General features: G+C 44.1%; 1 protein-coding gene across 2 annotated transcripts in view; it reads left to right on the top strand.

The window, feature by feature from the left end:
- The window catches only part of adprhl1 (ADP-ribosylhydrolase like 1), a 59,927-nt gene that overhangs the window by 16,144 nt on the left and 19,908 nt on the right, over positions 1 to 23,875 (top strand). For both annotated transcript variants that reach the window (XM_073046101.1, XM_073046102.1), the window contains exons 2-5: positions 2,594 to 2,758; positions 2,850 to 2,975; positions 12,399 to 12,539; positions 14,875 to 15,002. In XM_073046101.1, coding sequence (XP_072902202.1) covers positions 2,594 to 2,758; positions 2,850 to 2,975; positions 12,399 to 12,539; positions 14,875 to 15,002 — 560 coding nt within the window. The remainder of the gene's footprint in view (positions 1 to 2,593; positions 2,759 to 2,849; positions 2,976 to 12,398; positions 12,540 to 14,874; positions 15,003 to 23,875) is intronic.

Below are 23,875 nucleotides of genomic sequence, written 5' to 3'. Positions count from 1 at the left end.
ACACGTGCTGCAAGTTTGAGAGTGTTGGGGGCAGAAGTGAGTGCTATTGCTATTATTAGGGAGAGGGTGCTTGGGAAGCTGAACAGTCTGAAGGTAGATAAATCACCTGGACCAGATGGGCTACACCCCAGGGTTCTGAAGGAAGTAGCTGAAAAGATTATGGAGGCATTAGTAATGATCTTTCAAGAATCACTAGATCCTGGAAATGTTCCGGAGGGCTGGAAAATTGCAAATGTCACTCCACTCTAAGAAGAGAGGGAGGCAGGAAAGAGTAAATTAAAGGCCAGTTAGTCTGACCTCTTCTTTTCACGTTTTATAATTTGGATGACGGAATCGATGGCTTTGTGGCCAAGTTTGTGGACAGTATGAAAATAGGTAGCGGGGCAGAGGCAGGTAGTGTTGAGGAAGCTGGGAGCTTGCAAAAGGACTTAGACAGATAAGGAGAATGGGCAAAGTAGCAAATGTAATATAGTAAATGGAAGTGTACGGTCATGCGTTTTGGTAAAAGGAATAAAGGTGTAGACTATTTTCTAAACAGGGATAAATTTCAAATATCAGAGATGCAAAGTGACTTGGAAATCGTTGTGCAGGATTCCCTAAAGGTTAACTTGCAGGTTGAGTCAGTGAAGCAAACACAATGTTAACATTAATTTCAAAATAAAAGCATAGATGTAATGCTGAGGCTTGATAAGGCGGTGGTCAGACCGCATGGCATATTGTGAACAGTTTTGTGCCCCTTATCTAAGAAAAGATGTGCTGGCATTAGTGAGAGTCCAGAGGAGGTTCAGAGAATGATCCTGGGAATGAAAGGGTTAATGTATGAGGCTCATTTGATGGCTAGGGGTCTGTATTTGCTGGAGTTTAGAAGATCGAGGGAGGATCTCATTGAAACCTACTGAATATTAAAAAGCCTAAATAGAGTAGATGTGGAGAAGACGTTTCCTATATTAGAGGAGCTAGGAGCAGAGGCACAGCCTCAGATAGGGGGATGTCCACAAGATGAGGAAGAATTTCTTTAGCTAGTGTGGTGAATCTGGAACTCATTGACACAGATGGCTGTGGAGGCCAATTCATTGGGTATATTTAAAGCGGAGGTTGATAGGTTCTTGATTAGTCAGGACATTAAGGTTATGGAGAGAAGGCAGGAGAATGGGGTTGAGAGGAATAATAAATCAGCCATGATGAATCTGGAACTTTCTACCCAAAAGATGAGTGGAGGCGAGGCTTGGTCAACGAGTTTATTGAAGATAGCTATCAGTAGATTTCTAGATAGTTCAGGAATGAAGGAATATGGAATGTGCTATGTTGAGGTTGATCAGCTATGATCTGGATGAATGGTAGAGCAAGCTCAGGGGGTGGGGTTGTGGGTGGAGATAGTCAACACCTGCTTCTATATCTATATTGGACTTAATGCATTTTAATGTGTTATTAGAACATAGATTATACTGTAGAATGGTCTAGCACAGAAACAGGGCCTTCAGCCATGACGGGTGTGCCAAACACAAAGCTGAATTGAACTAAATGGTACACATCCCTCCACTGCCTATCGAAGAGCCTCTTAAAGACTATTATTGTACCTACTTCTATTGTCACCCCTGTCAGCCTGTTTCAAGCACCCACCACCCTCTGTGTAAACAAAAAAAACTTGCCCCACGTATCACCTTTAAACTTTTTCCCCTCTCATTTTAAATGGATGTCCTCTAACTATTTGACATTTTAACCCTGGAATTAGAATTCAGTCTGTTTACTCTATACTTCTCATAATTTTATAAACTTCTATCAAATCTTTCATCAGCTTCTGACATTCTAGGAAAACACAACTCACATTTGTCTAACCTCTCCTTTTAGCTCAAGCCCTCTAGTCTAGACAGCATCCTGGTAAGTCTCTTCTGTACCTTTTCTAAAGTGTACAGATCCTTACTGTAATTGGGTGACCAGAAATGCACAGTGCATCTAGTGCTTCTAGTGCAGCCCAACCAAAGTTTTATACAACTGCAAATGTTTTCTTGACTTGTCCTCATTACCCCGGCAATGAAAGCAAACACCACCCTTGGGTCATAGGTCACTACAAGAGCCTTAATCTGTGCAGTATTATATCTAACACTACCTAAAAATCCAAATACTATCTTCTACTGATTCACCTAAACCATGAAAATCTGTAATAGATTTGACAAACCTTATAACCTGACATTAATATCATCCTACCTACTTGAGTTATGGATTTGGACTCAAGGATCCCTCTGTGCATCATTATTTTAGGGGTCCTGACAGAAACAATATACTGTATTTTCTCCTTACATTTGATTAATAAAAGCATGTATAATATTTAGAACTATTTAAAGTGTTGTTGATAATTTTTATGAGATCTTGGCAGACCCTTGCATTGCTGCACAGGCTGAGAGATGAGGAACAGAACATCTTGGGATGGTACTGCACTGCTCCAGGGACTGTGGCTCAGCTGCCCCTGAGGGCCCCTTGCTGCCAGCCTCTGTACAACTGGGTTCTGTTGGGATGGCTGTGGAAAGGGCATGGGGATGTGTATTTATTCAAGAATTTGTCAAAACTCTCATCACATTTTGACCTGAATTCTCAGATATCTGGTCCCTGACAGACCTCTACCGTGAGATGGTGAAGGCTTATGTTGAGATTGTTGAGCAGATACACAAACGACAGCCAGACCTAGCCACCATTGAAGGCTGCTCCCAGCTGAAGCCGGACAACTACCTTATGGGCTGGCACACACCCTTCAATAAGAAAGGTACATATGAAGCCTCAGGTGGAATGGGATGCTCCTCATGACAAAGTCAGCTCAGCCACTGACAGAGCACTGACGCCTCTTTGTTCCTTAGGCTCAGGATTTGGTGCAGCCACGAAGGCTATGTGTGTCGGTATGAGATACTGGCAGCCTGAGAAACTGGACAACCTCGTGGAAGTGAGCATTGAGTGTGGACGAATGACTCATAACCACCCCACAGGTAATCACAACATGAGGAATTACCCCATTGGTCAAGACCCACAAGTCTGATCAGATCCACTGATCGTTTCCCCTTGGGTCATCAACCTACAGGTCAATACAGATGCCATCACCCCGTCAACCCATGTAACATGGTACAGAAGTCATTGCTCCAGAGATCATCACCCCCTGGGTCATGGGTCATAGGTCACTACAAGAGCCTTAATCTGTGCAGTATTATATCTAACACTAAAAATCCAAATACTATCTTCTACTGATTCACCTAAACCATGAAAATCTGTAATAGATTTGACAAACCTTATAACCTGACATTAATACCATGAATACTTTGATCAGCATCCTATCACATTCTAAGTTCCGGCCTTACAGTCCTATTTGTGGAACCTCTCCTTGTAGTTTGACCTTCAGCTTACTCTGAGTGAAGAAATTTCATCAACCTCTGCCCTGATTGAGCAACCTATATTGTGGAACCAAGACCTTGGTTCTAGACAGCACAACCTGGAAAAAAAATCAACTGTGTCCATCCTTTAAAGCTGTGCTGGAATATATATATATATATATATATATCTCCCAATGAGATCACCTTACATTCTTACAAACTCAAGAGCGTAGGTCTAGTCTGCTTTCACTCCTCTATCACACACTCCTCTGTACTTTGGTAGGGAGACCGAACCTGTTCACAGTACTCTTACAATACAGGCCTTGCGGATTGCCTGCCATACCTATACATTACACTGAACATAGAATAGTATGGTACAGGAACAGGCCCTTCAGCCCACAGTGTCAAAGCCCACTAAACTAATCCCTTGTGCCTACACAATGTCCATATTGTTCCATTCCCTGTGCCAATCTAAGAGTCTCTTGAACACCTCTGTTGTATTTGCCTCCTCTACCACTTCAGACATGTACCGGTCTCTGTGTAAAAAAATGTGCCCCACACATCTTTGCAATTTCCCACTTCTACTTAAACGCATGCCCTCTAGTATTAGACATTTCAACACAAGGAAAAAGACACAATCTTACTGACTTTGGCCAGGTCTCCCCTTAACCTCTGCTTGGTCCAGGGAAAAACAGCCCAGGTTTGTCCTACCTCCCCTTCTCATACATGCCTTCTAATCCAGGCAGCATCCCCGTAAACCTCTTTTGCCGACTCTATCAAAGACTCAACATCCTCCCTATCAAGGGGCAAACGGAACTGAATGCAATACTGCAGATGCAGCCTAACTCAAGCTTTAATAAGCTGCAATTAACTTTCAGAGGACACCCAGATCTCTCTGAATCCCAACAGATTTCAATCCCCACCATTCCCATCTGCTTTCCCACCTTCTTTCTTTTATTCTATCCTCCATCTTCCTCTTTTCTTAGGTTCCATCACATACAGATGTTTGTCACCTTCACTTACTGTATCACCTCCCATTTCCCCTACCTGACTCCAGCTGACAACCAAACTTCTCCTGACCTAGCTCCACCTAACACTTGGTAGCTTTTATCCCATCCCTTCCCTCCAGCTTTTCATGCTGGCCATGTTCCCTCTCCTCTTTCAGTGCAGATGAAGCCCCTTTCGATGACCCCTTTCCCTCCACAGATGCTGCCTAACCCAGTGAGTTCCTCCAGCAGCTTCTTCTTCTTTTGCTCCAGATCCCAACAAAAACAGTACCTTGTGTCTCTAGATTTCAATCTCTCACCACTTAAATAAAAACCCTAGCTTTTTAAAATTCATATAAATTTCCATTAGCCATGTCCTTCCCATTGCCCTCTCTTGTTGACAAGCGTATATAACACTCTGGATGCTGGTATGGAAGTACATCTCTACCAAAGGAGGCGTAAGGCACTCCTTTCCTCCACCAGCCTGCAGATCACCCTTGGGCAAGGTGTAGCACCTGCTTAGCCCCACAATCAGGGTCACATGAAGCCATGAGAGCAGGAAGTGGATGGTCATATGAGCAGCTGGTGTATGTCACAAGTCCTGAGAATTAGTCTCAGCCCACATCAACCCAATAATTCTAAGTTGCTGTCACCAGACCAAGGTGATGTTTGATGGGCCACATATGTTCACAAGACCTGCTGAATTGTGTTGGGTTGTTTATTCCACACAAGGTGATTGAAACCAGCCTGTAGTGTTTGGTCTGAACCAGGTGCTCACTATTAATTAGACGTGAACCATGCCTGCAAAGCCTGCTTCAGGATATACTGAAACCTGAGCTGCAGTTTATTGGTAAAATCAGCTGTTGTCTCCACACACCAAACTGCTGAAGATTAAAGTCCCTAATTGGATAAGTATGGGGCTAATCTTTGTAGCTTGTAATTTGAAGCAGTAAAAAACATCTATAAGATGGTTGTGGCTTTTGAGATCTGTCAGCAAATGGCCCAGTCTGGCTTTCATTGCCTTTTAAATTAAGGAATAGAAGCCTGAGTATTTCCTATTTCACATGTGGAAGGCATTGGGAAACTGGAGTAGCAGTGCAGATGAATATGCCGACACTGCAACATCCTACATCTCCTTCTGTGAAGATGTGTGTCTTCCTGAAAGGAACAAGCCATGTTTCACCAAGGAGTTGAGGAATTTCAGATTTACAAAGGTTCATGCCTACACGTCTGGAAACAGAGAGGAATATAGCTCTGGAATACATCAGGTTAATAAAGCAACGCCAGCTTCAGGATTGAAAGCCACTTACGAGGATTGACTGCAGAGAGAGGGACTTTAGCAACGATAGCTGGGCAGCCTAGGGTTCCCTGCAAATTCTTACCAACCTCAAACAGAAGTGCTCCCAAGTCTCCCCCTCCCTTACGGTGGCCAGTCAGCTCAATCAGTTTCATAAGGATAATCAACATCTTTATGTTCTCATTTCTTCTGATCCGGATATGTTGAGCCCTACTCCCTCCTTTTCACAACCACTCCGATGTCACCATCCCTCCCTTCATCCCAGCCCCATTCACCTTCTTCAGCCTCCTGTAACTTGCTCATTCCCAATCCCACCCTATACTTCCTGTACAGCAAGAAGATACTCAGGAACTAGTTGGAAAACAGAAAATTGCAGGCCCTGATGCTGTGTCACCTGGTACTCTAAGGCACTGTGGATTAATTAGCAACTGTCTTCACTGAGATATTTAACTCCTCCCTGCAATTATGCATGTTTTTCGGCTGCTTTGAAGTTGCTACAATCATTCCAGTTCCCAAGAAAGACAGCTCACTGAATTTAATGATGTAGGCCAGTCACTCTGCCTTTAGTAGTTATCAAAACCTTTTCATGTTTGATATTAAGTCCATTACTAATGCTCTTCTTGACCTGCTGCAGTTTGTTTATAGAGAAAATCGCTCAGTTGAGGATGCAGATAACTTGTGCCTTCATTATATTCTTCAACGTTTGGACTCCCTGAACACCCATGTGAGGATCTTGTTTGTGGATTTTCACTCTGCCTTGAACACTATTATTTCAGAGTTGCTCTACAGCGAGCTAACCCAGACAGCTGTACCCTACAGTGGATTACTGACTAGGAAAAGCAATCTGTAAGTGTGGGCTCCAACTTGCCTGATTCAATGTCTGTAAACACAAGCTCTCCCCAGTGCTCTGTTCTTTCACCCCTCCTGTTCTCATTTTATACAAATGGCTGTACCTCCACAGACGTAGAAACCTAGAAAACCTACAGCACAATACAGGCCCTTCGGCCCACAAAGTTGGGCAGAACATGTCCCTACCTTAGAAATTACTAGGCTTACCCATAGCCCTCTATTTTACTAAACTCCATGTACCCATCCAAAAGTCTCTTAAAAGACCCTATCGTATCCGCCTCCACCACCGTTGCTGCCAGCCCATTCCACGCACTCACCACTCTCTGAGTAAAAAAAAACTTACCCCTGACATCTCCTCTGTACCTACTCCCCAGTACCTGAAACTCGTGTCCTCTTGTGGCAACCTTGAGAAAGCCTTGAGAAAAAGCCTCTGACAATCCACACGATCAATGCACCTTCTTATACATCTTCAATGCATCATCTTATACACCTCTATCAGATCACCTCTCATCCTCCATCACTCCAAGGAGAAAAGGCCAAGTTCACTCAACCTGTTTTCATAAGGCATGCCCCCCAATCCAGGCAACATCCTTGTAAATCTCCTCTGCACCCTTTCTATGGCTTCCACATCCCGTAGTGAGGTGACCAGAACTGAGCACAGTACTCCAAGTGGGGTCTGACCAGGGTCCTATTTAGCTGCAACATTATATCTCGGCTCCTAAATTCAATTCCACAATTGATGAAGGCCAGTACGCCATATGCCTTCTTAACCACAGAGTCAACCTGCGCAGCTGCTTTGAGCGTCCTATGGACTTGGACTTGAGACCCTTCGAAGGGCCTCGGCCCAAAACGTCGACAGTGCTTCTCCTTATAGATGCTGCCTGGCCTGCTGCGTTCCACCAGCATTTTGTGTGTGTTGCTTGAATTTCCAGCATCTGCAGATTTCCTCGTGTTCACTTCACACTTATCTGGGTTGAACTCCATCTGCCACTTCTCAACCCAGTTCTGCATCCTATCAATGTCCCGCTGTAACCTCTGACAGCCCTCCAGACTATTCACGACACCTCCAACCTTTGTGTCATCAGCAAATTTACTAACCCATCCCTCCACTTCCTCATCCAGGTCACTTATAAAAATCACAGAGTAAGGGTCCCAGAACAGATCCCTGAGGCACAGCACTGGTACAAATCTATTAAAATCCTAAGGTTTGCGGATGACATGACATCTTTAATAAGATGTGACCTGCTATCAAAGAGAGGTAGGCCATATTGCAGCGTGGTGTGCTCGTAACAACTTGGAGCTTAATACTATCAAAACAGTGGAATTGAGAGCTGATTTCCACTGACAACTCCCTACCTGTCCTCCTTGGAAATTAATGGTCAGGCTGGGACCATTCAAATTCCTTTACCAGTACAGGCTGGGACAAGCACTTCACATTCATCATGAGGAAAGCCCAGCAGAGACTATTCTTCCTATCCCAGCTTAGGAAACTTAACATCTCAGGGTGAGTCCTGATGGATTTGTACTCAGCCATCATTGACAGTGTTATGAGCACCCCTGTCACTGTTTGGTTTCCCACCGGCACCTCCGTCTCCAAGACCCCATTCCAGCGAATGGTCCACTCAGGATGATTTTTGGTTGTCAGGTGCTGATACCAAATCACCTGTTCATTGCCAAAGAGATGACAAGAGCTGAAAAAAGTTACTGCAGACTCCTAAAATAGGTGACCCCAGCAGTCACCTATTCAGCAAATTGTTATCAGGGAGACATTGCAAGTCCATAACAGCCAGGGCTACACGTCATCTCCAAAGCTCCTTTCCTGTAGCTATACAGCTTCTCAACAGAACTCACTCAGGTGTAATACCCTGACTGTCCCTGCACAACCGCCATTAAATGGTCTTTCCTGCTGTCTTTGTTCTGTTGGTAATTATTGAGTCTGTTCATATGTTCACGTTTATTTAAGTTTGATTATTGATGTTTGTACGTGACCATTTTGCTAACTCTTGCATGCTCATGGCTATTGTCTTGTAACTTGTTGGTTGCTATTGTGTTGTCTATTATGGTAATTACCCTGTGTTTCATGCTTAGCACTGAACCACAATCAATTCTGGGATGTATCACATACTGGCAATAAAGTGATTCTGATTCTGGTAATTTCAGTGCACCTTGTTATTACAGTTCAGCCAGGAAGCTAACATGGGCCGTAGAGGAGTACGGCACAGGGGGGTGTTTGGGCCCACTGTGTATGTGCTGAACATGATGTCAAGTTAAACCAAATCTCTCCTACCCGTATGTGATCCATTTCCCTCCACTCCTTGCATATTCATGTGTCTATCTACTTTAACCCCCCACCCACCACCTTTGTGTTAAATAAAAGAATGTGCCCTGTACATTTACTTTAAACCTCCACCACCACCACCACCTTTATGTTAAATGTATATTCTATTGAAAAGAATGTGCCACCCACCCACCACCATTGTATTGTCCTTGACACTGGGAAAAAGAATCTGAGGCTACATCCACACTAGACCGGATAATTTTGAAAATGCCAGTTTCATGTAAAAATAATAGGCGTCCATACCAAGTGTTTTTGAAAATACCTCTGTCCACATTAAAATGGGTATTTGGGTGAATCTCCTCCTACTGCGCATACACAGGACACATCGACAGAAAACAAGCGACATGTTTGGTGTTGAATCTCGCTGTGAAAGTCTGTGTTTGTGCAGTTACAGACTAGAAAAACTTAAAAGGAAATTGCCAAACGACAGACAGCTGTTGGGTCTCATGCAGGAGGACTTAAAACTAAAAAAAAAAAATACTGGAGCATATGGAGGCAACCGACAGGGAGTTCACAGACAGTTTGACCCGGCTGATGATGAACATTGAAAAACAGACTAACTCTGTTGCATTAATAAAGCACCTTGTTAAATGTATAAAACATGTCTGCATCAGTGTTATCTTGTATTTCCATACAATGTTACATTAGGCTGTTACACATCTATTGTCAGAGAAGTAATTGCATAAATAGGTAAACCACCTTCATACGAACAAGGACAGAAAACAGGGCAAAGTGAGTATACTTATTTATTCAGTAAGTTATGGGTCAAAGTATTTGGTGAGTACATTTCTAACACTTCTGGGTTCAGTCTCGTTGCCATCTGTTCTGAAATTGTTAGGTTGTGTGTGTGTGGGGGGGGGGGGTTGCGTTCAGGAAAACAATGAAATGCCGCGCTGCCACCAGCATCTGTTCCAGCACGTCGTGACAGCGTTTTTAAAATATCCGGTTACCCCGTCCACATTACTCTGCCCAACTGGCGTTTTCAAATTTACACACTCTGGAGGGCATTTTAGAAAAGCCCCATTTTTGGGGGAGGAAAACGTGGACGGAGGATAAAAACAAAGAGAAAAAGCTTCGGTTATGGATTTATCCGGTCTAGAGTGGACGTGGCCTGACTGGCTTCTCTACCTCTGCCTCCATCTGTTCCCTTGCATTTATTATCTGTGTTATTGCTCCCAGTTGGTCCATCTGACATTTTGAGGCATTTGAAAGTGAATGAATTCAAAAGTTTCAAAGGTACATTTAATGTCAGTAATGTATACCATATACATCCTGAAATGTTTTTTCCTCGCAACCGTCTACGAAAACAGAGGAGTGCCCCAAAGAATGAATGACAGTTAAATGTTAGAACCCCAAAGTCCCCCCCCCAGCTCGCCTGCCTCCTGTACGTAAGTGGCAGCAAGCAATGTTCCCCCCTCCTCCCACTGGCGAAAAAGCACTGCCACCACTGAGCACTCAAGTGTGCAGCAAAGACACAGACTTGCAGTACTCCAAAGAATACTCATTCACCTGGTATTCGACATACCATAGGCAGATGCGCTCTCCCTCTCCCTCTCTGTCTCCCTCGCCCTCTTCCTCTCCCTCTCTCCTCCTCTCTCCCTCTCCCCCTCTCTCCCTCTCCCCTCCCCTCCTCTCCCCTCCCCTCTCTCTCTCCCCCTCTCTCCCTCTCCCCCTCCCCTCCTCTCCCCCTCCCCTCTTTCTCCCTCTCTCCCCCTCTCTCCCTCCCGCTCTCTCCCTCTCCCCTCCCCCCCTCTCTCTCCCTAATAAGGAAGAAAGAGATGTCTCCATTTCACAGCGAGAGGGGAGACATGACAAACAACTCACTGGTTAAAATTCTGCTGCATTGCTTTTTCCCAGCTCTGTGCCCAAAGATATCGGGCCTCCTACAAAACACTGATCTCCTGCTCAGACACTGACCTCTGACCCCCCCCCCCCCCACCACCATCTCCAGAGCCAGGATATCTCAGACCTCGGAAGGCAAGCAAAGCTCTCAGGCTGAGCCTTCGGCATGCTGAATAACAGCCAGTAATAACGGTCAGTTACGAAACCCCGAGAGCGGGTCCCATTCCCGCAAAGAGTCACAGTCAGTGTGTAACTCCAGGTCAGGGTCTTCAAAAGAACCCTGAAAGGGAAAATGGAGATATTAAAGATAGAAATAGAGCTGTTTCAGGAGATGCAAGCAAAGGAATCGCCTTTGAATTGATGAAATAATGCTGCTTGCTATGGAACATTTTCAAACTCCCTTCCCACCATGGCATTTCCATGAACATACAGAGAACATTTTAACATTTACAGATCACTTTATTTGTTCCAGGGATGGATGATGGAGGTGGACATTGTACGCCAGTACTGAAGGAGAGTTGTACTCTCAGGAGAAACAATGTGTGCTCTCAGTTGAACCTGTGATGCACCATCAATAACTCTAGGAGAATGGAAGTGAACGATAGGCTTTTATTAACAGTGAAAAGGGAGCACGACGTGTCGAAGACTGAGGGAGGAGCAGTGCGCCAGTCGCCTTTATACAGGGGTCTGTGGGAGGAGCCACAGGAGCAGTCAGCAGAGGGGCGTGTCCAGACAGGTATACATAGTTTACCACAACCTGAAAGATCTCAGAGGCAAGGGAACTTTCCCTGATGACCTGGGCCACTGTTTAACACCCACCCTGCAGAAAGCCAGCCAGTGGTCATTGTTACTTCCTGTTTTCTGTTTAAAGTTTCAACACTATAATGCTGTCTGCCCTTCAAAAGTGTCTGAAATACTCAACGGGCCAGGCTGTGTCCATGGGAAGAGAAACAGACTCACAACAAAGGCTCCTCACCCTGACACATTAACACTGCCTCTCTCTCCAGAGATGCTCCCTGACCCACTCAGCATTTTAGATTGCCAACATCTGCAGGTTTGCTTTTGGTTTTCATTTCACAAGTACTTCATATGATAGAAGATTCCAAGGAAGGCAAAGGCATTGCACAAGTGCAAGTCTTTGAAGTGACTTCCACACATTTCCCTATCATTTCAATCAAGTGACAGGTTGTCAGGCCAGGCCAGGACTGGTGTCAGGAGGGGCCTCATTTTGGACTGCTCCAAGACCAGGCGTCAGCAGGGGTCTTAGATCAGTGCCAAATGGGTCCTGAGGACTTGGGGTGGATGAGGACTGGACCCTGAGGCACAGTCTACTTGGGTGGTCAACTCTGGTCTTTTCTTTGTCTCCACGTAAGTCTCCAATGTGACCATAGGGTGTCAGTGCACAGCCGGGTCAGAGATGTAGAAGTGGGCAGCAGGGCAGGACTATGGACAGGCACATACCCAATACAGCAGATTTAATTTTCCCTACTCCCCTGCGCTTTCCCCAAAAAAGATTGCCCTTTGAATAGTTATTTCTGAAACTCCTTCCAATGGCCTTCAACGTAAATCATTCCAGTTACTTGACAGTTGTAAATATACTCCAGGGCCAGTTGTGATAGACCTTGACTTTGGTTCTAAACTAGCCCTCAGCCTCACCCCGTTTCCCCTTTGGAAATTTACCAATGAATCAGTGTTGGGCTGCATGTTCCAGTCTTCTCTCCCTCTCAAACCAGGATTCCTGGGATCACTGTGCACAGCTCTGTTTGCATCGTATGCCATCCAGCGCAAGCCAGTGGTGGACTGGGGGCGGGAGATGTTGAAGGTTCTCAATGCGGCCGAGACTTACTGCAGGAAGACTATTCGCCACATGGCAGGTAAATCTTGGCTGGTTGTGCGAGAGATGAATTGTGGGTTGGCAATATGGTAAATATTTCATTATAATTAGTATCATCATCATTATTCACATGGAGATAAATACAGTGAAAAACTTTTGTTTGCGTATCATCCAGACAGATCATTCTACTCCATACATAGGCACAGTGAGGTATAACAAAAGAAAAACCGGTGCTGGTGTGCTTTCTTGGCCATAGCATGCACACGGTTGGACCAGGACAAATTGTTAAAGATGTTTTCACCTGGGAATTCAAAACTCTTAACCATCTCCACCTCAGCACCATTAATAATGATTGGGACCCATCTTCCTGAAGTCAATGAAAGCTCTTTGTTTTGGTGACACTGAGGAAAAAGTTTTCCACTAAGTTCAAGACGTACAGAAAAGCTGGATGAACTCAGCAGGTCGGGCATCATCCATTGAAAGGAGCAGTCAACGTTTCGGGTCGAGACCCTTGACTGCTCCTTTCAATGGATGCTGCCCAACCTGCTGAGTTCATCCAGCTTTTTTGTACGTCTTGATTTGACCACAGCATCTGCAGTGTACTTTGTGTTTTCCACTAAGTTTTCCATCTTTCTCGATGGCATCATGCCCAGCAGTGGATGCTCAAACTGGAGCTCTCCTCTCAGGTTTTCTGATAACTTTATCAACGAGGGTACTCAAAACAATCCCATCAGTCTCATTGCCCCTACCCTTTCTCTCATGCCTATCAATTGTCCCCTATTCTCCTGTCACCCACCCACATTAGGGGCAATTTACAATGGCAATCAGCTGCATGTGTTTGGATGTGAGAGGAAAACGGTACGGCTGGCAGAAACCTGGCACGTGACAGAGAGAACGTGCAAACTACATTCTGACAGCACTGGAGCCCTGAAGACTGGAAAGAGCACAGGGTCAGGGTCGGTGAGAATGAGGTGATTCTAGAAGAACAGGTTAAATAAACTGAGGTTTGCAAACTCATTAGAATGAAGGGCATGCAGAATGAGGGGGAAATCCCTGAGGTCAAGATTTCCCAATACACAGGTAAGGGGGAATAGGGGGAAAGAGTGCGAGGTGGGGTTGCTGAAATGGCATCTGGAAGGTATTCATACAGTGAGATCATCCAGGTCAGTGGAAAGACAAAGGTAATACAGTTGGACAGGCTGATGAACAAAGTGTATGACAGACTTGCCTTCATAGTTTGGGGCATAGAATACAAAACTTGCAAGAGTTTAGATGAGAAACAAGATGTGAAGGGGGCAGTGATAGCTGGTCCACAGGTCAACACTGTGTGAAGAAGGTTGGAAAATACTAGACCACTCTGGAGAGAAGACAACAAGGGTGGAGGCGACGACAGCTACCATCTCTGCTGATCATCAGCCATTCATTTACACTAATCTCAACCCAGTCTCATTTTAATCTGCCCACAATACTTTCAACTTTGACTATGTTTTTCCTACTCACCTTCAGACCAGTTGTCTCACACTGAAAGTGAAAAGACAAGAGTGTTTCCAGTGGTGCAAACACTAAGCAGTCATCTTTGAGAATTGCATATTGGTTCATGTACCAAAACACAATGAAAGTCTCCTGGTTCCTTGCCTTCCAAAAAAATCATTCCATAATTAAGTACATGGAAGCAGTAAAAAAGAATACAGAATAATGTTATGGTTACGGAGAAAGTGCAAGCACCATGACAAGGTAGACTGAGAGATCAAGAGTTTACGTTTATCATGTATGGGTCTGTTCAAATGTCTGATAACAGCAGGATAGACTCTGTCCTTAAGCCTGCTGGTATATGTTCTCAAGATTTTGTATCTACTGCCTGACGGGAGGAAGAAGAAGATGATTTCGAAAGAAGCCTCATATGGTAATCCAGCTTTAGTCGAGGGCAAGAATCAGAACCAGGTTTATTATCACTGACATATTATGTGAAATCTGTTGCTGTGTGGCAGCAGTACAGCACAAGGACATATAAATCTATTAATTACATTAGTAAATAGTGAAAAAAAGGAATAATGAGGTAATTTTCATGGGCCATTCAGAAATCTGATGGCACTGGGAAGGAAGCTGCACCTGAGTATGGGTCTTCAGGCTTCTGTCCCCCTCCCCAATAGTAGTAATGAGAAAAAGGTATGCACCAGATGTGAATGCCCTTAACGATGAATACCGCCTTCCTGAAGCACTGTATCTTGAAGATATCCTCAAAGTGAAGAAGCTTGTGCCTCTGATGTACCATGTATCTGGTACTGATGTACCAGTACCTGGCAAGAAAAATACTTTGATAGCTGATAGAGATTGCTTGAGAGAATGGCCACAGTAAGATGTGCCTTTTTCCTTAGAATATCAAGAAAGTTGGTTTTATTTTGAGACTAAGTGGCAGTCGTATTTGGAAGAAAGAGGAATTGCTCAGGAGGGGCAGAATACACCGAAATTTCCAAAGATCTACGATGCCGAGGAAAGAGATCAGGTTGGTTATTTTAAATTTCTCTTTCAAGGCTGTACACCCTAAATTTCTGCATGCCTAAGGAAGCAAGTTTAGATGTCAGCAGAACATCTTGGGAAGTTGCTGGTTTGTTCCCAATCTTTTTACAATTCTCCCTCACCAGGTATATGCATGTCTCAGTGTGTTGAAAATCACTGGAGGTGCTTTCTCCAGCAGACTGATCAAGCTTTGTGGTAGTCAAGGCTCAAGTGGAGATTATTTCTATTGAGTAGAATCAGAATGAAGCTCCAAAGCCTGACACAGGAAAGGAGATTGTATCAGAAAATTAGTGATGCAGCCATAAATTATCCCTAATACAGTGCTCCTATCCAATTATTTGGCATGTGTCAGAATCTCGCCAGCCTGGTTGGTTTTGGTATATTATTGTCACGTATTGAGATATTTTGAAAAGTTTAGTTTTGCATACCATCCCTACAGATGATTTCAAAATGCCAGTGCATCAAATTAGTACAAGAGAAAAGGGAAATTGGCTGACTTGTGCCATCCAGACAGATCATGCCATATATAAGACACAGGAGTAGAATTAGACCATTGAGTCTGTTCCGCTATTTCATCATAGAAGCATTGAAAACCTACAGCACAATACAGGCCCTTCGGCCCACAAAGCTGTGCCTAACATTTCCTTTGCCTAGAACTACCTAGGCTTACCCATAGCCCACTATTTTCCTAAGCTCCATGTAGCCATTCAGGAGTCTCTTAAAAGTCCTTATCATTTCTGCCTCCACCACCACCGCTGGCAGCCCATCCCATACACTCACCACTCTCTGCGTAAAAAACTTGCCCCTGATATCTCCTCTTTACCATAGAACCATAGAACATTACAGCACAGAATCAGGCCTTTTGTCCCTTCTTGGCTGTGCCAAACCATTTTTCTGCCTAGTCCCACTGATCTGCACCTGGACCATATCCCTCCATACACCTGTCCATGTACCTGTCCAAGTTCTTCTTAAATGTTAAAAGTGAGCCCGCATTTACCACTTCATCTTGCAGCTCATTCCGCACTGCCACCACTCTCTGTGTGAAGAAGCCCCCCCCCCCCCCCCAATGTTCCCTTTAAACTTTTCCCCCTTCACCCTTAACCCATGTCCTCTGGTTCTTTTCTCCCCTAGCCTCAGGGGAAAAAGCCTGCTTGCATTCACTCTATCTATACCCATCATAATTTTATATACCTCTATCAAGTCTCCCCTCATTCTTCTACACTCCAGGGAATAAAGTCCTAACCTACTCAACCTTTCTCTGTAACTCAGTTTCTCAAGTCCTGGCAACATCCTTGTAAACCTTCTCTGCACTCTTTCAACCTTATTAATATCCCTCCTGTCATTCAGTGACCAAAACTGCACACAATATTCCAAATTTGGCCTCACCAATATCTTATACAACTTCACCATAACATTCCAACTCTTATACTCAATACTTTGATTTATAAAGGCCAATGTAACAAAAGCTCTCTTTACTACCCTATCTACCTGTGATGCCACTTTTAGGGAATTTTGTATCTGTATTCCCAGACCCCTCTGTTCTACTGCACTCCTCAGTGCCCTACCATTTACCTTGTATGTTCTACCTTGGTTTGTCCTTCCAAAGTGCAATACCTTACACTTGTCTGTATTAAACTCCATCTGCCATTTTTCAGCCCATTTTTCCAGCTGGTCCAGATCCCTCTGCAAGCTTTGAAAACCTTTCTCACTGTCCACTACACCTCCAATCTTTGTATCATCAGCAAATTTGCTGATCCAATTTACCACATTGTCATCCATATCATTGATATAGATGACAAATAACAATGGACCCAGCACTGATCCCTGTGGCACACCACTAGTCACAGGCCTCCACTCAGAGAAGCAATCCTCCACTACCACTCTCTGACTTCTCCCATTGAGCCAATGTCTAATCCAATTTATTACCTCACCATGTATACCTAGTGACTGAATCTTCCTAACTAACCTCCCATGCGGGACCTTGTCAAAGGCCTTACTGAAGTCCATATAGGCAACTTCTACTGCCTTCCCTTCATCCACTTTCCTGGTAACCTCCTCAAAAAACTCTAATAGATTTGTTAAACATGACCTACCACGCACAAAGCCGTGTTGATTCTCCCTAATAAGTCCCTGTCTATCCAAATACTTGTAGATCCTATCTCTTAGTACTCCCTTCCAATAATTTACCTACTACCAACGTCAAACTTACCAGTGTATAATTTCCCGGATTACTTTTAGAGCCTTTTTTAAACAACGGAACAACATGAGCTATCCTCCAATCCTCCAGCACCTCACCCGTGGATACCGACATTTAAAATATATCTGCCAAGGCCCCTGCAATTTCAACACTAGTCTCCTTCAAGGTCTGAGGGAATACTCTGTCAGGTCCTGGAGATTTATCTACTCTGAATTGCCTCAAGATAACAAGCACCTTCTCCTCTCAATCTGTATAGGTTCCATGACCTCACTACTTGTTTGCCTTATTTCCATTGACTCCATGCCAGTTTTCTTAGTAAATACAGACACAAAAAACTCATTTAAGATCTCTCCCATTTCTTTTGGTTCCATACATAGCCGACCACTCTGATCTTCAAGAGGACCAATTTTATCCCTTACTATCCTTTTGCTTTTCATATACCTGTAGAAGCTCTTTGGATTATCCTTCACCTTGACTGCCAAAGCTACCTCATGTCTTCTTTTAGCCCTCCTGATTTCTTTCTTAAGTATTTTTTTGCACTTTTTATACTCCTCAAGCACCTTAATTGCTCCGTTTCCTATACATGTCATACATCTCTCTCTTCTTCTTTATCAGAGTTCCAATATCCCTAGAGAACCAAGGTTCCTTATTCTTATTCACTTTGCCTTTAATCCTGACAGGAACATACAAACTCTGCACTCTCTAAATTTCTCCTTTGAAGGCCTCCCACTTACCAACGACATCCTTGCCAGAGAACAACCTGTCCCAATCCACACTTTTTAGGTCCTTTCTCATTCTTCAAATTTGGCCTTTTTCCAGTTTAGAACCTCAACCTGAGAACCAGATCTATCTTTATCCATGATCAAGTTGAAACTAATGGTGTTATGGTCACTGGAACCAAAGTGTTCCCCTACAGACACTTCCGTCACCTGTCCTAACTCATTTCCTAATAGGAGATCTAATATTGCATCCTCTCTAGTCGGTACCTCTATATATTGATTTAGAAAACTTCCCTGAATACATTTTATAAACTCTAACCCATCTAGATGTTTAACAGTATGGGAGTCCCAATCAATACGTGGAAAATTAAAATCCCCTACTATCACAACTTTATGTTTCCTGCAGTTGTCTGCTATCTCTCTGCAGATTTGCTCCTCCAATTCTCGCTGACTATTGGGTGGTCTATAATACAACCCCATTAATGTGGTCATACCTTTCCTGTTTCTCAGCTCCAGCCATATGGCCTCGGTAGACAAGCCCTCTAATCTGTCCTGCCTGAGCACTGCTGTAACGTTTTCCCTTCATCCTCCACCCCACCCCCCCCCCCACCCTTCATCCCTCTGCCTCTATCACGTCTGAAACATCGGAACCCTGGAACATTAAGCTGCCAGTCCTGCCCTTCCTGTGGCCAAGTTTCACTAATGGCTACAATGTCATAATTCCACGTGTCAATCCACGCCCTCAGCTCATTAGCCTTCCCCACAATACTCCTCGCATTGAAATAGACACACCTCAGAAGATTATTACCACCACTCACAACCCTTCTATTTGTGACTTTGCTTGAAACCTTAACATCATTTATTTATTTACTACTCCCTGGCAGAATATACTACACCTTGTACCTACTCCCAAGCAGCTTAAAACTATGCCCTGTCATGTTAGCCATTTCAGCCCTGGGAAAAAGCCTCTGACTGTCCATACGATCAATACCTCTCATTATCTTATACACCTCTATCAGGTCACCTCTCATCCTTCGTCACTCCAAGGAGAGAAGGCCGAGTTCACTCAACCTATTCTCATAAGTCATGCTCCCCAATCCAGGCAACATTCTTGTAAATCTCCTCTGCACCCTTTCTATGATTTCCACATCCTTCCTGTAGTGAGGCGACCAGAACTGAGCACAGTACTCCAAGTGGGGTTTGACCAGGGTCCTATACAGCTGCAACATTCCCTCTCGGCTCTTAAACTCAATCCCATGATTGACGAAGGCCAATGTACCGTATGCCTTCTTAACCACAGAGTCAACCTGCGTAGCAGCTTTGAGCGTCCTATGGACTCGGACCCCAAGATCCCTCTGATCCTCCACACTGCCAAGAGTCTTACCATTAATACTATATTCTGCCATCATATTTGATCTACCAAAATGAACCCCTTCACACTTACCTAGGTTGAACTCCATCTGCCACTTCTCAGCCCAGTTTTGCAACCTATCAATGTCCCACTGTAACCTCTGATAGCCTCCACACTGTCCACAACACCCCCAATCTTTGTGTCATCAGCAAATTTACTAATGCATCCCTCCACTTCCTCATCCAGATTATTTATAAAAATCACAAAGAGTAAGGGTCCCAGAACACATCCCTGAGGCAAACCACTGGTGATCGACCTCCATGCAGAATATGACCCATCTACAACCACTCTTTGCCTTCTGTGGGCAAGCCAATTCTGAATCCACAAAGCAATGTCCCCTTGGCTCCCATGCCTCCTTACTTTCTCAATAAGCCTTTCACGGGGTACCTTATCAAATGCCTTGCTGAAATCCATATACACTACATCTATGGCTCTGCCTTCATCAATGTGTTTAGTCACATCCTAAAAAAATTCAGTCAGGCTCATAAGGCACGACCTGCCTTTGACAAAGCCAAGCTGAATATTCCTAATCATATCATGCCTCTCCAAATGTTCATAAATCCTGCCTCTCAGGATCTTCTCCATCAACTTACCAACCACTGAGGTAAGACTCACTGGCCTATAATTTTCTGGGCTATCTCTACTTCCTTTCTTGAATAAAGGAACAACATCCGCAACCCTCCAATCCTCCAGAACCTCTCCCGTCTCCATTGATGATGCAAAGATCATCGCCAGTGGCTCAGCAATCTCCTCCCTCACCTCCCACAGTAGCCTGAGGTACATCCCGTCCGGTCCCAGTGACTTATCCAACTTGATGCTTTCCAAAAGCTCCAGTACATCCTCTTCCTTAATATCTACATGCTCAAGCTTTTCAGTCCACTGCAAGTCATCCCTACAATCACCAAGATTCTTTTCCATAGTGAATACTGAAGCAAAGTATTCATTAAGTACCTTTGCTATCTCCTCCAGTTCCATATACACTTTTCCATTGTCACACTTGATTCGTCCTATTCTCTTGCATCTTATCCTCTTGCTCTTCACATACTTGTAGAATGCCTTGGGGTTTTCCTTAATTCTGTCTGCCAAGGCCTTCTCATGGCCCCTTCTGGCTCTCCTAATTTCACTCTTTAGCTCCTTCCTGCTAGCTTTATAATTTTCTAGATCTCTATCATTACCTAGTTCTTTGAACCTTTCATAAGTTCTTCTTTTCCTCTTCTTCATAGCTGATCCATTTCCCTCTCAACCCTAATCTCCTGCCTTCTCTCCATAACTTTTCAAGTCCTGACTAATCAAGATCCTATTAACCTCCACCTTAAAAGACGCCCAATGACCTGGCTTCCAGAACCACCTGAGGCAATGAATTTGACAGATTTATCATCCTCTGGCTAAAGAAATTTCTGCTTATCTCTGTTCAAATAGACATCCTCTTTTCTGAGGCTGTGCTCTCTGATCCTGGACTGCTCCAACCTAGGAAACATCGTCTTCACATCCACTCTATTGAGGCCTTTCAACATTCTATAGGTTTCAATGAGATCACCCCGCATTCATCTAAATTTGAATAAAGGCTCAGAGTCATCAATTGCTCCTCATGGGATAATCCTTTCATTCCTGGCATCATTCCTGTGAACCTCCTCTGAACCCTCTCCAATGTCACCATGTCCTTTCTTAAATAAGGGACTCAAAACTGCTTACAATACAATTGGTGTGGCCTCACCAGTGCTTTATAAAGTCTCAACATTACATCCTTGTTTTTATATTCTAGTCCTCACAAAATGAAGGCGAACATTGCATTTGCCTTCTTCAGCACCGACTTAATCTGTAATTTAACTTTTAGGTAATCCTGCCTGAGGACTCCCAAGTCCCCTTCACCTCAGATTTTTGGAATTTTCTCCCCATTTAGAAAATAGTTTATGCTTTAATTCTTTCTACTGAAGTGGCAGGACCATATACTCCACGCCACTGAATTGCATCTGCCACTTCTTTACCTATTCTTCTATTCTGTTTAAGTCCTTCTGCAGCCTCTTGATTCCTCAACACTGCCTGTCCCTCCACCTATCTTCTTATCATCTGCAAACAGAGCCATCAATTCCATCATCCAAATCATTGACATAAACTTAAAATGAAGTGGTTCCAACTCTGACCCCCACAGAACATCACTAGTCATGAGCAGCCAATTGAAAAGGCTCCTTATATTCCCATTCTTTGCTTCCTACCAACCAGCCAATGCACCATCCGTGCTAGTATCTTCCCTATTATACCATGGGCCCTTAACTTGCTAAGCAGCCTCATGTGCTGCACCTTGTGAATAGGCCTTCTGAAAATCCATTGATTCTTCTGTGTCTATCCTGCTTGTTATTTCTTCAAAGAATTCCAGCAGATTTGTCAGGCAAGATTTTCCCTTGAGGAATCCTGCTGACTTTGGCATATTTTATGTGCCTCCAAGTACCCAAAAACCACATCTTTTACAATTGACACTGACATCTTCCCAACCACTGAGGTCAGATTAATTGGCCTCTCTCCCTTCTTGAAGAATGAAGGGACATTTGCAATTTTCCAGTCACCTGGAACCATTCCAGAATCCATTGATTCTTGAAAGATCATTACTAGTGCTTTCACAATCTCTTCAGCTAACTCTTTCCGATTCCTGGGGTGCAGTCCATCTGGTTCAGGTGACTTATCTACCTTCAGACCTTTCAGTTTCCCAAGCACCTTCTCCCTAGTAATAGCCACTGTGCTCACTTCTGCCCCTGACATACTCAGATTTTCAGTGTTTTCTAGTGTTTTCCATAGGAAAGCCTGATATAAAATACTTGTTCAATTCACCCGCCATTTCCTTATCCCCCCCCACCCCCCGATAGCTCTCCGGCATCACTTTCCAATGGTCAGATATCTATTCTCGCCTCTCTTTTACTTTTTATATCTGAAAAAAATGTTGGTATGCTCTTTGATATTTTAAAAGGCTAGCTTCCCACCCCCCCCCCATTTCCCTCCCCATGGTCTTTTGAGTTTTCTTCTGTTGGTTTTTCAAAGTTCTTCATCCTCTAATGAGGACAATGATATAATTAAAAATGGAAAACAGAAACAGAATGCAAAATATAGTTTGAATTAATTTAAATCTTGCATAGTCCCACAACGCGAGGGAGTGAAAATCTTTGTGTTATGACTCCATCGCATTGTACAGACTTGTAAATTTATAAGTCTATTGGCTTGTAGATAGAAGCTGTAGTACCGTTTGCCAGACGGAAGCAGCTGACACAGATTATGGTCGGGATGACTGGTGTCCCCAATGATCTTCCAGGCCTTCTTTATGCACCTGCTGCTGCTGTAAATGGCCTCATTTGAGGGAAGTTCACATCCACAGATGCGCTGGGCTTTCCTTACCACTCTCTGCAGTGCCCAGTGATCAAGGACGGTGCAGTTCCCATACCAGGCAGTGATTTAACCAGTCAGGATGCTCTCAAAGGTGTCTCTGTAAAGGTCTTGGGGATTGGGGGCCCAGTCGCCTGAAGTGGAAGAGACAATGTTGTGCTTTTTTGCCACACAGCTGGTGTGTACAGTCCAGGTGAAAGTTTTGGTAATGTGTTTTCAAGACTTTGTATCCTCTGCCCAATGGGAGGGGGAGAAGAAAGAGTGACAAGCTCAGAAGACATATCTACTTCAGTTGTTCAGCATTAGTTGGCTATTTGAGGTTGGCTGTTTTGTGATGTTACGTTCCCCGTAACTGGGTGACTTACCAGCAAAGATAGAGAGGTCTGCTGAAGTCTGATGGTACTATTTTCGAACGTTTTTATTTATAAAGGGGCACAAACGTATGGTTAATACAAAACATTCAGATCATCTACGTTGTCAATACTCAATCTAAAGCACAGGTATAGTAATAATCAATCAGAAATAAGCTCTATCGTTGCCTAGGGGATAATACTGAGTCCACTGGAAATATAAAAGTCTCTCAGAAATCTGCAGGCTTTTCCGTTTGGGAACCGCTGGCATTTCACGTGTTGGAGAGAGAGATTGGTGAGAGAAAAAGGAACACTTGCCTGTTGTCTTTGCGAAGCAAATCCCTGTTGTTAGTTAAAAACGGTTTTTCCTTTGGTTTCAGCCACAGACTCCCAATCCGGAATCTAATGCACGTGGCTTCCTTCAAAATGGCTTCCCGCTCCGACGGGAAGCGCTATCGTGTCTTCTTAGCGTGTCTCCTTGGTGCGTCTGAGGGGCCGCCTCGGCAGCCCACCTTTTATCGGGACTTGCAGGGTTGTAGCTGTCAATCAGGGTGGGGTGTGGCAATCTTTCCCCATCACCCAGCCCACGTTGCCCTGAGGGTTTGCACGTAGACCAGTCCCCATTTCACAAAGGTGTCTCCAAGAGACAATGGCCATGTCCGTGGCTTTTGTCTGGCTGAGAGGCCAGACCACATTCCAAACCTTAAGGCTTCTCTCTTATTTTCCTGAGTCCAAATTCAGCACGTCGCTCTCTCTCTTGCGATTCTCACAAAGGAGGGGGCTGGGGTCATAACTCCTCCCCTCTTAAAAGTT

This window comes from Hemitrygon akajei, chromosome 5 (assembly GCF_048418815.1).
Source record: "Hemitrygon akajei chromosome 5, sHemAka1.3, whole genome shotgun sequence".
Classification (NCBI taxonomy): Eukaryota; Metazoa; Chordata; class Chondrichthyes; order Myliobatiformes; family Dasyatidae; genus Hemitrygon; species Hemitrygon akajei.
The sequence above is the reverse complement of the archived record's forward strand: the minus strand, read 5'-3'. Positions and strand labels throughout refer to the sequence as shown.